Source organism: Salmo salar, chromosome 13 (genome assembly GCF_965601325.2).
Source record: "Salmo salar chromosome 13, fSalSal1, whole genome shotgun sequence".
NCBI lineage: Eukaryota > Metazoa > Chordata > Actinopteri > Salmoniformes > Salmonidae > Salmo > Salmo salar.
This window is the reverse complement of record NC_138303.1, coordinates 52,055,001-52,070,000: the sequence shown is the minus strand read 5'-3', so window position 1 is coordinate 52,070,000 and position 15,000 is coordinate 52,055,001. Positions and strand designations below refer to the sequence as shown.

The following is a 15,000-nucleotide window of genomic DNA, read 5'->3' as shown; positions in this document are numbered from 1 at the left end:
GTTTGGATGTCTGATTCTACAGTGAGACTATGAGAGCTTGATGGGTTTAAGGCGGGTTTCGGTGTTAAATGGAAGCGCCAACGCTTTAAGAAGCACCATTTAATTGGCTTTAAAAGCTTTCCGCCTTAAAATCCCTGACCCTCAGGCAATGGCTCAGAAGAGACACTGTCTTCTGTGAAGTCGGCCCAAATGAAAGTGTGTGTGTGCGTGTGCAATGGAAGGTTTAGGTCTGATATAGGCTACTGTATTAAAGGTTTGATAAATCTTGTGTAAAATAATCAAAAGTCTTATGGTTGTGCATTTAGACACTGTAAAGGCCAATGGTTGGAATAGAGATGGGAGAAAGGAGGGGAAGACAGGAGCTCCCGTATTTCATTCAAGTACCATGGAGAAAGAGAAAATCTCTCTCTCTCTCTCTTTCTCTGTCTCTCTCGCTATCTCTCTCTCTGTCTCTATCTCCGGGGAGGGGTAGAGAGTGAATCTCCTCATGCCCGGAGAGGAAACATCAAACAGGGGGATCATTAGTGAACCTCCTCTCTCCGACACCAGGTTTCCTCTCCTCTCCTCCACAAAACCAAACAAAGGCCTCCAAGACGCCAACTCTACCACTCCAATCACACTTTCATGCACAGGCTTGCTTTCTTCCACCTCTCTCTCTCTCTCTCTCTCTCTCTCTCTCTCTCTCTCTCTCTCTCTGTCTCTCTCGCTCTTCTTCTCTCTATGTCTCTCACTCTCACCCTTTATTCATCTCTCTCTCTCTCTCTCTCTCTCTCTCTGTCTCTCTCGCTCTTCTTCTCTCTATGTCTCACTCTCACCCTTTATTCATCTCTCTCTCTTCTCTCTCTTCTTCTCTCTGTCGCTCACTCTCACCCTTTATTCATCTCTCTCTCTCTCTCTCTCTCTCTCTCTCTCTCTGTCTCTCTCTGTCTCTCTCGCTCTTCTTCTCTCTATGTCTCTCACTCTCACCCTTTATTCATCTCTCTCTCTCTCTCTCTCTCTCTCTCTCTCTCTCTCTGTCTCTCTCGCTCTTCTTCTCTCTATGTCTCTCACTCTCACCCTTTATTAATCTCTCTCTCTTCTCTCTCTTCTTCTCTCTATGTCGCTCACTCTCACCCTTTATTCATCTCTCTCTCTCTCTTTCTCTCTCTCTCTCTCTCTCTCTCTCGCTCCTTCCCCAAACTGTTGCCACAAAGTTGGAAGCACAGAATGGTCTATAAGATTTGCCTTCACTGTAACTAAGGGGCCTAGCCCGAACCATGAACAACAGCCCCAGAGCATTATTCCTCCTCCACCAAACTTTACAGTTGGCACTATGCATTCGGACAGGTAGCGTTCTCCTGGCATTCGCCAAACCTAGATTTGTCTGTCGGAATGCCAGATGGTGAAGCGTGATTCATCACTCCAGAGAACTTGTTTCCACTGCTCCTGAGTCCAATGGCGGCAAGTTTTACACCACTCCAGCCAACACTTGGCATTGTACATGGTGATCTTAGGCTTGTGTGTGGCTACTCGACCATGGAAACCCATTTCATGAAGCTCCCGACGAAATGTTATTGTGCTGACTTTGCTTCCAGACACAGTTTGGAACTCGGTAGTGAGTGTTGCAACTGAGGACAGACACATATTACTGCACTACGTGCTTCATCACTCGCCGGTCCCGTTCTGTGAGCTTGTGTGGCCTACCACTTTGCGGCTGAGCCGTTGTTGCTCCTAGACCTTTCCACTTCACAATAACAGCACTTACATTTGACCGGGGAAGCTCTAACAGGGCAGAAAGTTGACTAACTGACTCTTTGGAGCCATGTTGAAAGTCACTGAGCTCTTCAGTAAGGCCATTCTACTGCCAATGTTTGTCTATGGATATTGAATGGCTGTGTGCTTGATTTTACACACCTGTCAGCAACGGGTGTGGCTGAAATAGCCGAATCCACTAATTTGATGGGGAGTCAACAAACTGTTGTATATATAGTGTCTTTCACCTCCTCTATTCCTGACCGGGGGACTGTGAAGAGACCTCTGATTGAATGTCTTGTGTTGTACCGATGAGTGTTTGAACTGTGTGCCAACTGCTTGAACAGACAGTTCGGTACCTTCAACACCCCGTACAAGACCGATAGTGATGCAGTCAATCTCTCCTCAACTTTGAGCCAGGAGAGATTGTCATGCATGTTATTGACATTCACCCTCCGTGTACATCTAAGTGCAATACATGCTGCTCTTTTCTTGACCAACTGCAATTTACTCCAATGGACTCCAGTCAGGTTGTAGAAACATCTCAAGGATGATCAATGGAAACAGGATGCACCTGAGCACAATTTTGAGTCTCATAACAACGGGTCTGAATACTTATGTAAATGTGATATTTCTGGGGTTTTTTTTACATTTGCAAAAGTTTTGCTTTGTCGTTGTGGGGTATTGTGTGTAGATTGATGAGGGGAAAAAACTATGAATACATTTTTAGAATAAGGCTGTAACCTAACAAAATGTGGAAAAAGTCAAGGGGTCTGAATACTTTCCGAATGCACTGTGTAGGGTTACACATAGCAGTTTAGTCTCCTAAACTTGCTCACTTCCCATATTGTTCAATAATAGATATAGATGAGATTTAGGGTTGAGCAAGTGATTTGTCTCAAAAACAATGCTTTTCGTTTTTGACATATTTAGCACCAGCCTATTGCTAGTTACCCATTCTAAACCTGACTGGAGCTCTATGTTAAGAGTGTCATTTATTTATTTTACTGTTGTATTCGATGTGCATACTGTTGAGTCGTCAGCATACATAGACACACAGGCTTTATTTTCTGTAGACCTTGCCACATATGTCTCGTGTTTGAGCCGTTAAATTGCGACTCCACTTTGTCTCTTTACGGACATTTTGCTTGTTTGATTGCCTTATGGAGGGAATAACTACACTGTTTGTATACGGTTATGTTTCCAGTCACCTTGCCATGGTTAAATGTGGTGGAACGTGCTTTCCTTTTTGCGCGAATGCTGCCATCAATCCACGGTTTCTGGTTAGGGAAGGTTTTAATAGTCACAGTGGGTACAACATCTCCTATACACTTCCTTATAAACTCGCTCACCGAATCAGTGTATATGTCAATGTTATTGTCTGAGGCTACGCAGACATATCCCAGTCCACGTCATTGAAGTAAGCTTGAAGAGTGGAATCTGATTGGTCAGACCAGCGTTGGATAGACCTAAGCACAGGCGCTTCCTGTTTTAGTTCCTGCCTATAGGAGGGGAGCAACAAGATGGAGTCATGGTCAGGTTTGCCAAAAGGAGGGCGGGGGAGGGCCTTGTATTCATCGCGGAAGTTAGAGTAGCAATGGTCGAGTGTGTTACTCGCTCGTGTACTGCAATCGATATGCTGATAGAATTTAGGTAGCCTTGTTCTCAGATTAGCTTTGTTAAAATCCCCAGCCACAATAAATGCAGCCTCAGGATATATGGTTTCCAGTTTTCCTAAAGTCTAGTGAAGTTCCTTGATGGCCGTCTTGGTATCCGCTTGCTGGGGGATATACACGGCTGTGACGATAAGTGAGGAATTCTAGGTCAGGTGAACAAAAGGACTTGAGCTCTTGTATGTTGTTACAATTACACCATGAGTCGTTAATCATGAAACACACACCCTCGCACTTCTTCTTACCAGAGAGATGTTTGTTCCTGTCTGCGCGATGCACTGAAAATCCTGTTGGCTGTACGGACTCCGACAGCATGTCCCCAGCTAGCTATGTCTCCGTGAAACAGAGTATGTTACAATCCCGGATATCTCTTTGGAAGCAACTCTTGCCATAATTTCATCGACTATGATAACTAGGGATTGTACATTAGCGAGTAATATACTCAGAAGCGGTGGGTGGTGTGCGTGCATCCAAAGCCTCGCTAGAAGACCGCTCCGGCACCCTCTCCTCCGCGTTGTTTTGGGTCAGCCTCTGGAATCAGTTCAAATGCTCTGGGAGGTGCAGACAAAGGATCCGCTTTGGGAAAGTTGTATTCCTGGTCGTAGTGCCGGTTGTGCTGGAAAGTTGACGTCTCTCTGATATCCAATAGTTCTTCCCAGCTTTATGTAATAACACTTAAGGTTTTCTGGGCTAACAATGTAAGAAATAATACATAAAAAAACGAAATACTGCACAGTTTCCTAAGCGAAGCTGCCATCTCTATCGGCACCATCTTTGTTATCAAAGCTTTTTACTATCATTCTTTATATTTTCCATAGTATAGTTTCTTCTTCTTTTTGTTTGGTTTAGTTACGTGATTTCTCAATTCACTGTATGTTTGACAGGCTGCTGTGCTGTCAGACTTACAGTATTTGCTATTCCCTTTGCCTCATCCCTCTCAGCCACACAGTTTTTCAATTCATCATCTATCCATGAGGATTTGGCAGTTCTAACAGTCAGTTTTGTTGATGGGCGCAACCGGAAAAAGCAGTTTCATAAATGCTTCAAGAGAGACCGAGAGAAATGGAAGGAAGCAGTTGCGTTTTGACTTGGCCGGCAGTATGAGAGGAGACAGAGAGAGAGAGAGGAGCCCTTGAATTGAATTGAGAGAGAGGAAGAGACAGAGAGACAAAAAGAGAGGGCGAGAAAAATGACAAATGGCTTCTTCCTTCCTGCTCGCACCACATGCTTTGCACTCTGCATCCCCACCCACTCTTATTAGGCGGATATTGATTTGAGGTCTGTTTGAGGCCAGGATGGGGGATGGAGAGGGAGGAAGAAGGGGGATAGAGCGGGGTTGGTGCTATAATTGTACACTAGATGCTCTCCTCTCTGGTGGGGGGGGGGGGGGGGGTTAATGTGAGACGAGAGAACTCCCCCATGAGCCCGATTGGAGTAGTGTTCGAACGCACCTGCAGGGTAAATAGAGAGGGAGAGAGAGGTGAAGAAAGAGGAAGAGTGTGTGTTTGTGTTTCAGAGAACGTAGAGAGAGAGGGAAACACTCAGGGGAGAGAGGCAGAAAAGGAGAGAGAGGCATGACACAATAAACTGAAGAAGAATGAAGCTAAGATTTGTGATGAAACGAGGACAGAAGCCAAGGTTGACTTTCTCGTGACTCTGACTGCTCCTCTTTGACTGCGAGGTTTGGAGCATTCATTCTTATAAGTAATAGCACAACCAAAGGCTTTTGTGATGACTGACGAGAGAGAGAGAGAGAGAGAGAGAGAGAGAGAGAGAGAGAGAGAGAGAGAGAGAGAGAGAGAGAGAGAGAAGAGGGAATGTAAGACAGAATGTTAAGAGGTTTGGAGCATTCATTCTTATAAGTAATAGCACAACCAAAGGCTTTTGTGATGACTGACGAGGGCGAGAGAGAGAGAGAGAGAGAGAGAGAGAGAGAGAGAGAGAAGAGGGAATGTAAGACAATGTTAAGAATAGTGTGGACGAGAGAGACAGAGCAAGAGAGCCACAGGAATCCCTCTCTTCTCACGCACACACACACACACACACACACCACACACACACACACACACACACACACACACACACACACACACACACACCACACACACACACACACACACACAGACACACACACACACACACACACACGTGTGAGTAACCCAGGCAGATCTGTCATCCTCTGGAGCACAGGGCCCCTCTCATCTTTGACAGAACAGGCACACCTTCAGGCGCCCGTGGCTTCTCCCTCTCTGTCCCTTTCTCTCTTTTTCTACCCATCTCTCTCTTTCTCTACCCATCTCTCTCTTTCTCTACTCATTCTCTCTCTCTCTCTCTTTCTCTCTCTCTCTAAGCACCAACCATGTATTTTTGTTCACAGATGACCCTCTAGGCAAGAGGAGAGCCTACTCCCCCAACAGCAGCAGCGAGTGCCCATCAGACAGCAAGAAGTCACGCAGCGTGTCCCCCAAAGGTAAGATTCCACGCGCGTGTGTGTGTGTGTGTGCGTGAGTGTGTGTGTGATGTTACTGATGTGCTGAAATATGTTATGTTTAACCTGAGAAGAAAAAATTATATAAAGAAGTTTGGTTGACAAAGAGGTGTTTGTGAGAAGGATAGAGGAGGGTAGGGATGGAGAGGTGGAGGTAGAGGAGGAGTGGAGCATCATTGATTTACAGGAAGGAGAGAAACTGGGTGTGAGCTGGTGTTGAGTGACAGAGTGGGTCAGTGTTACAGAGAGGTTAGCCTCTGTACGCACACACACATACACAATTAGACATACGCACACCAGTGAAGGATCCTCAGAGAATTTCATACAAATAAAATAAAACTATGCTAAATATATATAACTGTTTAACAGTTATGATATGGTTTTTGCTTGGAAAGTTTTTTTGGGCCTGTTGTCACGTCCTGACCAGTAAAAGGGGTTATTTGTCATTGTAGTTTGGTCAGGGCGTGGCAGGGGGTGTTTGTTTTGTGTGTTTTGGTGTTTTTGGTTTAGGTTCTATGTTTTCTATTTCTATGTTTAAATCTAGTTTTCTATTTCTATGTTGGGTTTTTTGTAGGACCTCCAATTAGAGGCAGCTGGTTGTCGTTGTCTCTAATTGGAGGCCATATTTAGTTGAGGTTTGTTTCACTTGTGTTTTGTGGGTGGTTATTTCCTGTATAGTGTGCACCTTATGGGACTGTTTCGTCGTTTGTTTCTTTTGTTTAAGTGTTATTTCTAATAAATTAAGAAGATGAGCACTTTACCCTCTGCACCTTGGTCCAATCCTTACGACGCCTATGACAGAACCACCCACCAGAAAAGGACCAAGCAGCGGAAGAATTGAGCAGCAGGAGAAATATTTGGAGTCGTGGACATGGGAGGAGAACTTAGACAGAAAGGGACCCTGGAGGCAGGCTGGGGAGTACCGGTGACCGAGGGAGGAACTGGAGGCAGCAAAGGCAGAGCGGCGCAATTATGAGGCGCTGTACAGGCCCAAAGGCAAGTGCGAGAGGCAGCTCCAAAAAAGTGTTTTGGGGGGGGCACACGGGGAGTTGGGCAGAGTCAGGGTGGAGTCCTGAGCCAACTCCCCATGCTTACCGTGGGGAGCGGGTGACGAGGAGAGCACCGAGCTATGCAGAAATGCGCACGGTGTTGCCCATACGCACGCACAGTCCGGTGCGGCCAGTAAGGGCTCCGCAGCGTTGCCGGGCGAGAGTTGGCCCTGTGCCAGCGCTCTGCCCGTGACGGGCTACAGTGACCACTCAGCCAGGACGGGGTGTGCCAGCCCTGAGTTCCAGCCCGCCGGTGCGCCTCCACGGCCCAGTGTGCCCCGTGCCCACTCTGTGCACCCAATCTCCTATAAGTCTCCCCAGTCCGGGGAGACCGGTCCCAGTTCCACGCAGGAGGCCTCCAGCGACGCTCCTCAGCCCGGAGCTTCCAGCGACGCTCCTCAGCCCGGAGCTTCCAGCGACGCTCCTCAGCCTTGAGCCTCCAGCGACGCTCCTCAGCCCTGAGCCTCCAGCGACGCTCCTCAGCCCTGAGCCTCCAGCGATGCTCCCCAGCCAAGAGTCTCCAGCGACGCCTCTCAGCCCGGGGCCTCCAGCGATGCCATGCAGCCCAGAGTCTTCTGAATGGTAGCTACGCCCAGAGCCAGAGCCACCTCTGTAGTGGGAGGATTGGGAAGTGGGGGTGTAGCACAGGGACTGTCGTTGACGGTGGCCACCCTTCCTTCCCTCCCTTTAAGTTTGGGGTTGTTTTTGTGGGGGTTTTGTTTTTGAGGTGCGTTCGGGGTCTGCACCTTTGGGGGGGGGGTACTGTCACGTCCTGACCAGTAAAAGGGGTTATTTGTCATTGTAGTTTGGTCAGGGCGTGGCAGGGGGTGTTTGTTTTGGTGTTTTTGGTTTAGGTTCTATGTTTAAATCTAGTTTTCTATTTCTATGTTGGGTTTTTGGTAGGACCTCCAATTAGAGGCAGCTGGTTGTCATTGTCTCTAATTGGAGGCCATATTTAGTTGAGGTTTGTTTCACTTGTGTTTTGTGGGTGGTTATTTCCTGTATAGTCTGCACCTTATGGGACTGTTTCGTCATTTGTTTCTTTTGTTTAAGTGTTATTTCTAATAAATTAAGATGATGAGCACTTTACCCGCTGCGCCTTGGTCCAATCCTTACGACGCCTATGACACCTGGTCACAAACAGCTGATGTGTTGTGCATTGAAGTCCACAAGTGAAAGGAAGAGGTGAGAGGAGGAGAGCGCATAGATGCGAGAAGGAATACAACGTGGGTGCCGATTCTGTTGACAAATGGAACAAAACGAGGATAAACTTACCTGTATTCGTCCAATAGAAATTCTCGTTTGCAACTGTTGGACTAATGATTACACCCTATATTAGCTAGATTCAGGCAAGAGTGAGGGTACACGGCGGTATTGAATGTCACTGTCTGTCCGTGTCACTGTCTGTCACCTCAAATATGTCTCTCGACCTGTGTGCACCTACGTTGTAAACTTTCATTCATAGCCTAGGTTGTAGCAACCTTATGATGGTTACAGGGAACATTTGAGTATCATGTAGTAGCCTGAATTTATCACTGTTACATTGAACTGGGTGAATGGAATATGAATGACAGTCATCCTGTAATAGAAATAAGGCCATGCTCATGAAAAAAATCGTCCTTCCTCATCTTAAACGGCACTGACCGCCACTGGCGCACATACTAACACATATGCACACGCACTTGACACATTCTCGCTTTACCTCTCACAGCCCCTCGCATTCTCCTGTGTTAAGGCTGGTTTATACTTTGTCTATTGACATCTCTGTAGACAATTAGAATGCGACAAGTGTCGCTGGTCAAAACAACATATCATTTATACTCCGGTGGAATGTCTGTAGACCGTCGCTGCAACTGTCGGTTTCCTTGTCGCAGACAAATTAAAAAAAGTTCAACTGTGAACCTGTTGCTGCGTCCGTTGTCATGGTTACTCGACAGACCCCAATGATAAAATTCTTCCGGTGGAATGCATTGCTTTTATTTCTTCACACTCACAACTGTAAGCTATTTTCTGTCATTTCCTCGCCATTAACTTGTAAATAATGATCATGTTGTGAGTTTATTTTAGTGTAATAATGAATAAAAATGTGCTACAGTTAAGACATTGTCAGCTATGATATGGTCCTAATTTGAACTGGCTAGCCAGGCAGCTGGCTTCCATAGGTCATCCTCACCATCTTTTTCTACAAGCTAGAAACGAACCAAAACATTGTTTAGAAAGTTGCTTTTAGTTGCCTGGTTTGCTAGATTGACATATACTAAATACACTTTTAAACGGATGGGTTTATTGGTGTTAAAATACACCAGTTATGCTATTTTGGACCACCAGGCTGCTGATGTCATGCAGCCTGTCGTTTTTGTGTGTATACTTTTTCATAAGGACAACGACAAGTTTGACGTCAGACGACAATAGAATGTTCATGATGTCACTGCGACAACCGTCTGTAGACATGTTGATAGACCAACGGTAAACACACCTTTAGAAAGATATGTACAAGCCATCAGGAATGGCTACTTTCTTTCCTTACCTCTCTCATCCAGTCGCTTCCCTCACATTCATTTCACCCTTATGTGGAGAGAAACTGGCGTCCCTGTGAGGAGCCAGCATGGCCACCCTGTCTTGTCTCTGGTGTCCTAACTGGCTTCCTCAGTCACTGATGCATCATACAGCAGGCAAAGTCAAGGCCAGCCCACCCCTATCCTGCCCGTCTCTAAGGCGACACAAATGACATGCATGCACATACACAAAGACAGCATAGGCCGCACACACACAGAGAGACAGCGCACCGCACACAGATGAAAGCACACACGCACATACACAAACACATTTATGTTCAGTCTTCCATCAGTACTATCCACTCTTGTTGTGCATCTTAGTTAGTCATAACTTTAAAAGGTCAATGTTTCAAACTAAGGAAGGAATAGCATGAATAGGTGTGAAGCTTACCATACCATAGGTGCTTCTCACAATCTTTTTGCAATCAACCTTGTGTTATCATTGAGTAGTTTAAATCTGTCCATGTTGACTCGATGTATACATAATGTTGAGGTGTGTGTTGAGTAGATTGGTGCTGTGCTGTGTTCAGTGACTTTTGCCTCGTACATGACCTCTGACCAGGCTGAGCCTTCTCTGGAGCCACATACATTAGAGTATCCGCTAAAGCCTTGTTCACACTGCAAACCTTAATGCTCCAATCAGTTTTGTTTTTCAAATCCGTTTTGGAATATTGACTTTCCAAACAGCAAGTTACAAGTGACCAAAACAGATTTGTGTGTGTTCAGACAGCAGTCATTTGCTGACATGGTTACGCTGGTTGTCATAGTAATGACAGGCTGTTTGGTGTTGGTGCTCATGCTTCCTATCACTCAGAAGTTATGTAGCAAGCTAAGATGACCAAAACAATGCCTAATATGGATGTTTCCCAGTTGTTTCAAAATCATAGTATAAGAACAGTGCCTCTTTCAAAGCCTCAATGGATAAGATGATCCAACTTTCAAAACAAGTCTTTTTTGGTTAGCCACAGCAGTCAACTGGCTAGCTGTGTAGAGTTCTAGCGCATTCACCATTTGGTTGTAAACAATTAACAGGCTAGTTAGCTACCACATGTCAAACTGTCAATAGAGTAGCTAGTAAGCAACAATATATGCCAAATAACATTCTAAAAACCCCTTTAGGGCAAATAAATCAGATTTGACAAGTCGTATGGCCAGAAATCAGATTTGTATCTGACTTCAAACCTCCTACGAAGGTGATTTAAAATGTGGCTTGAAATATCCGATTCCATTTGCTTTTTGGCTGTTCAGACTGCAGGAAAAAGATCAGATTCGGAGCAGTTCGGAAAAAGTATGAAAATGCATGGACTCATACTGTAAGTCACTCTGAATAAGAGCGCCTGTTAAATGACTTAAATGTGTTGCTTGCGTGCGTGTTTGTGTGTCTTGCAGCAGGAGTGGTTGATTAAATAAGCTTTAGAACACTGCTGATCTAATGGCTCAGCCTTCTGAGCCGCATCCTTGTGTGTGTGTTCCTTCTGTCTAAGGCACTTCTCCGTCACACTTGATGGGTGAACATAATGACCCAAGCAAATGGAAAAATAGATATGAGATAAAGAGATAGATTGGGGGCTGAAAGAGAGAGAAAGATGGGGGTTTGTTGGCACCCCTTGCAGAGCTTATAAAGAGAGAAGTTCAGACGGGCAGAGACAAGTAGACACACACACACACTCACGTCATTACACACAATAATAAAGGCAAAAATCAACTTTAACTAAGACAATCATGCAAACACCACACTGCCCATAGGTAGAAACAAATGTGCCTGCCACACACGCGCTCACACACCACATGCATACACACCTGAGGGTCCCTGGGTGGGTGGATTAGTTGGAACTTGGCGGGGGAGACAGAGACAGCGTGCTTATCATCCCCCTTCCCCCTTCCCTCCTTCCTTCTTCTCTTCCTCCCCTCCTTCCTCCCTTCTCTCCCCTTCTCCCACCCACGCCACTCTTTCTCGCCTGCCTGGGGCCAGGCTCGGGTTTCAATGAGGAGATGGTAAATATAACCCCCTCATCCTCCTCCTCCCTCTCCTCCACCTCCTCTTCCTCCTCCTCCTCCTCAACTGCCAACCACTTCACCCTCCCTCCCTTCTCTCCCCCAAACCTCCCCCTCCTATACCTTTGACTCCCAGTATCAAGTTACTGCTGCCAGAGCTCAGAGCAACATTGGAGAGAGAGAGAGGGAAAGAGAGAGATAATGGGTAGGGAAGGGGGAGACAGGGGATGGGGAGAGGCAGAGGAAAGAGAGGAGAGAAAATAAGCAACACAGAGAGCGGATATCGCACATCACACCGCCTCTTTACAACCAAAGCACAGCGACATCACACCACAAACATACATATGCTCACACATTTCCACTCAGGAAACAGTTCTGTATTCATACAATACAAGATCAGAGTGACTTCTACATTACCCCTCACAAAGCTCATTATACTATTGTCCATAGTACACCATTTTGAAATAATTGGTGAATGTCTGCCCCATTCTTTTTTGATGGATTATAATTATTTATGAAGAGTTTTTGCTTCAAAAAAGGATAGCTTTGGATTGAGCACCCTGTTTTGGTATTATTTAGGTCATGGTGAGATAGTGGTGGGTTCATGGGGAGATGGTAGTGAGATTTTTATTTTACCTTTATTTAACGAGGCAAGTCGGTTAAGAACAAATTATTTTTTACAATGACGACCTACCCCGGCCAAACCCTAACCCAGACAACACTGGGCCAATTGTGCACCTCCCTATGGGACTTCCAATCACAGCCGGTTGTGATACAGCCTGGAATCGAACCAGTGTCTGTTGTGACACCTCCGCACTAAGATCCAGTGCCTTAGACCGCTGCCACAATCGGGAGCCCGAGCAATGAGACAGTGATGTTAATGGTGAGATAATTATGAGTTATTGAGGTAGTGGTGAGTTAGTGGTGAGTTAATGGTGAGTTAGTGGTGAATTCGTGGTGAATTAATGGTGAAATTGTGGTGCGTTAATGGTGAGTTAGTGGTGAGTTAATTCATGAGATAGTGTTATTGGTCAACGATGAGTTCATAGTTAATGGTGCGCTAACTCTCTTCCTGTCCCCCCCACAGAGAACTCCCACACCCCCGTGCTGGAGGGGGGCGGCCACAGTCACATGACCCCGGAGGAGCACTACAGGCGGATTATGTCAGCACTGAACGAGCAGGGCTCCTACGAGGAGCAGCAACAGCGCCTCTACCAGCTGGCCAACAACATGGGCCTTCCCAGCCATGGTGAGACTAGTGCGTGTGTTTGTGTGCTTGTGTGTGTCCACCTAGACACGCGCACACGTGTGTGTAGGTGGATGCTGTCCTAGTCAGGGTCTAGTTGTGAAGCCTACCCTCCTCCTGAACATCCGCTCGTTATATCAGAGCTTCAGGATTCAGTCACCTAACTACATACACCTCATTTAGGCCTGTCACACACCAGAGCTATACACACACCTGACCCTACTCAACCACTGCTAGTGGTAATCCCAGGGTTGTGGCCTTTTCTCGTGTGGCGTCTGTTTGTGGGTATGCCACCATGCCAATGTAAATCTCCAGCATAGAGACTGCTGTCATTTCTATTTGGGGTGCCAGCCCACCCAATGTCAAAATGTCACTCTGGGTGATTTGTGACCGATGCTTTACTCCGATTTAAACAACACTCCTAGCCAGCACACACGGATGCCGCTATCGATCCGCTGCTCACTCACTGGCTGTTAGCCAACGCCGTAAATCTCCCAATACCATGTAAACCACGAGTGTGTACTTTTTCTTAAGGTTTTTTTTTCTTCTTTTTTTTCGGGAGTTGAAATTTACATCTGTTAACTTATGGTAAAACTGGGTTGGAACTGGAAAGATCGAATATGAAAATTGGGGGGACAGTAAAACATGTGGCAGGGTGTATTTTCGTTTCGCCACCACTTTAAACTTGCGGGGGCCTCAATTGTTATCCTTTCCTCTGTTTTTAAAAGAATGTAACATTAATTGCGGCCAGGATTTACGATTCCCTTTGCGGTAGCATAAATCGAATCAATTTCACATCCCAACCCCAAACGTAGTTTGAGCTACTTTTATTTTTATTTGATTAGTAATGATTTTTAATTGCAGACTGCAAATCTAAGGGGCGAAGCCTATAAAGGCTTTAATGGCCTCCCCCTGCATCTGAGAAGAATTAGGGCTGAAGTGCAATGCATTTTGGAGGTTCAATGGCCTAGGGTGCCATATTCTCCCCGTTTCCCTTCCCAGAAGGCGCTCTGTTTTTAATGCAGACACTATGGCACAATGCAGACATCTCGTGGGGATGCTCTCTCTCTCTCTCTCTCTCTCTCTCTCTCTCTCTCTCTCTCTCTCTCTCTCTCTCTCTCTCTCTCTCTCTCTTTTCAGTTTCAACAAGATCCTCTACTCTCTTTTCTGCCCACATTCCTTTTTATCTACAGTTTATCTATGCCCTTCGAGGTGTAAAATAAATAAATAAGGTTAGGGGTTAGGAGTTTGGTAGAGAGAGAGAGAGAGAGAGAGAGAGAGAGAGAGAGAGAACATTTGCAAGACAAGTTAAAAAAAACAGGGTGCATGTTGATGTTTAATTTATGATGTGTGTGCCTTTTGGAAGTAATATACAGGAAATAATAAACACATACTTGTGCCATTTAAAACACACACACGCACGCATGTGCGCACACACTCATGCGTGTGTACTGCTGCCCCTAAGCACATGATAAGACATCACCGGCCAAGGCATTGCCAGTCCATCCAAGCATCCAAATCTTTGGTGTTTCTGATATTCATCCTGGATGCTGAACCTGGTGGGTGCCTTCATCAATCCACAAGCCTGCTTTCCCCCAAGTTAGGCAGAAAAGATACTTTGAAACTTTAACTTTCAGTTTCAACACGGAAAAAAATTGATGCTGTATAGCCATTGTTTAGCTGGAATGGAATATTCGTATCCTGTATATTTGACTGTGATATGTGGTTGTCTCACATAGCTATCTTAAGATGAATGCACTTATTTTAAGTCGCTCCGGATAAAAGCATCTGCTAAATGACTGAGATGGGAAATGTAAATGTTTTACATACAGATCTCATATTACTGGACACATTTTGTTTGTTATTAAATATTGATGTCACAAATGTATCATTTGTATAGTTCTTTCCAAAAATGTTTCTTGTAATTTGTTACATTTCACTGTAAAACCAAGCAGTACTACATATTCCTTTGAGAGGGAGTTGGATATTTAGCATTTTGCCCCCCCCCCCCCAAACAAAATGTGTCTCTCTGAAATGAACCATCAAGTGACAGATTTTAAACAAATACATGTCATGATTAGATAGTGAAAAAAACACACCAATCTCGTTCATAATATCTTTAAACAATAAAAGCTCATTTACCAACGTTTCTGAAAATGGATATATAGTGTTTTGGAGCAAACATTTTACAAAAATATTGAACAAAAATATAAATGCAACATGCAAAAATGTTCAATGGTTTTACTGAGTTACAGTTCATATA

At 45.2% G+C, this 15,000-nt stretch overlaps 1 protein-coding gene across 4 annotated transcripts in view; it reads left to right on the top strand.

Annotated features, from left to right (window-relative positions):
* The window catches only part of LOC106567375 (sterile alpha motif domain-containing protein 11), a 107,264-nt gene that overhangs the window by 57,430 nt on the left and 34,834 nt on the right, over positions 1-15,000 (top strand). For all 4 annotated transcript variants that reach the window (XM_014136541.3, XM_014136542.3, XM_014136540.3 and 1 more), the window contains 2 exons: positions 5,782-5,874; positions 12,579-12,740. In XM_014136541.3, the coding sequence (XP_013992016.1) occupies positions 5,782-5,874; positions 12,579-12,740 (255 nt within the window). The remainder of the gene's footprint in view (positions 1-5,781; positions 5,875-12,578; positions 12,741-15,000) is intronic.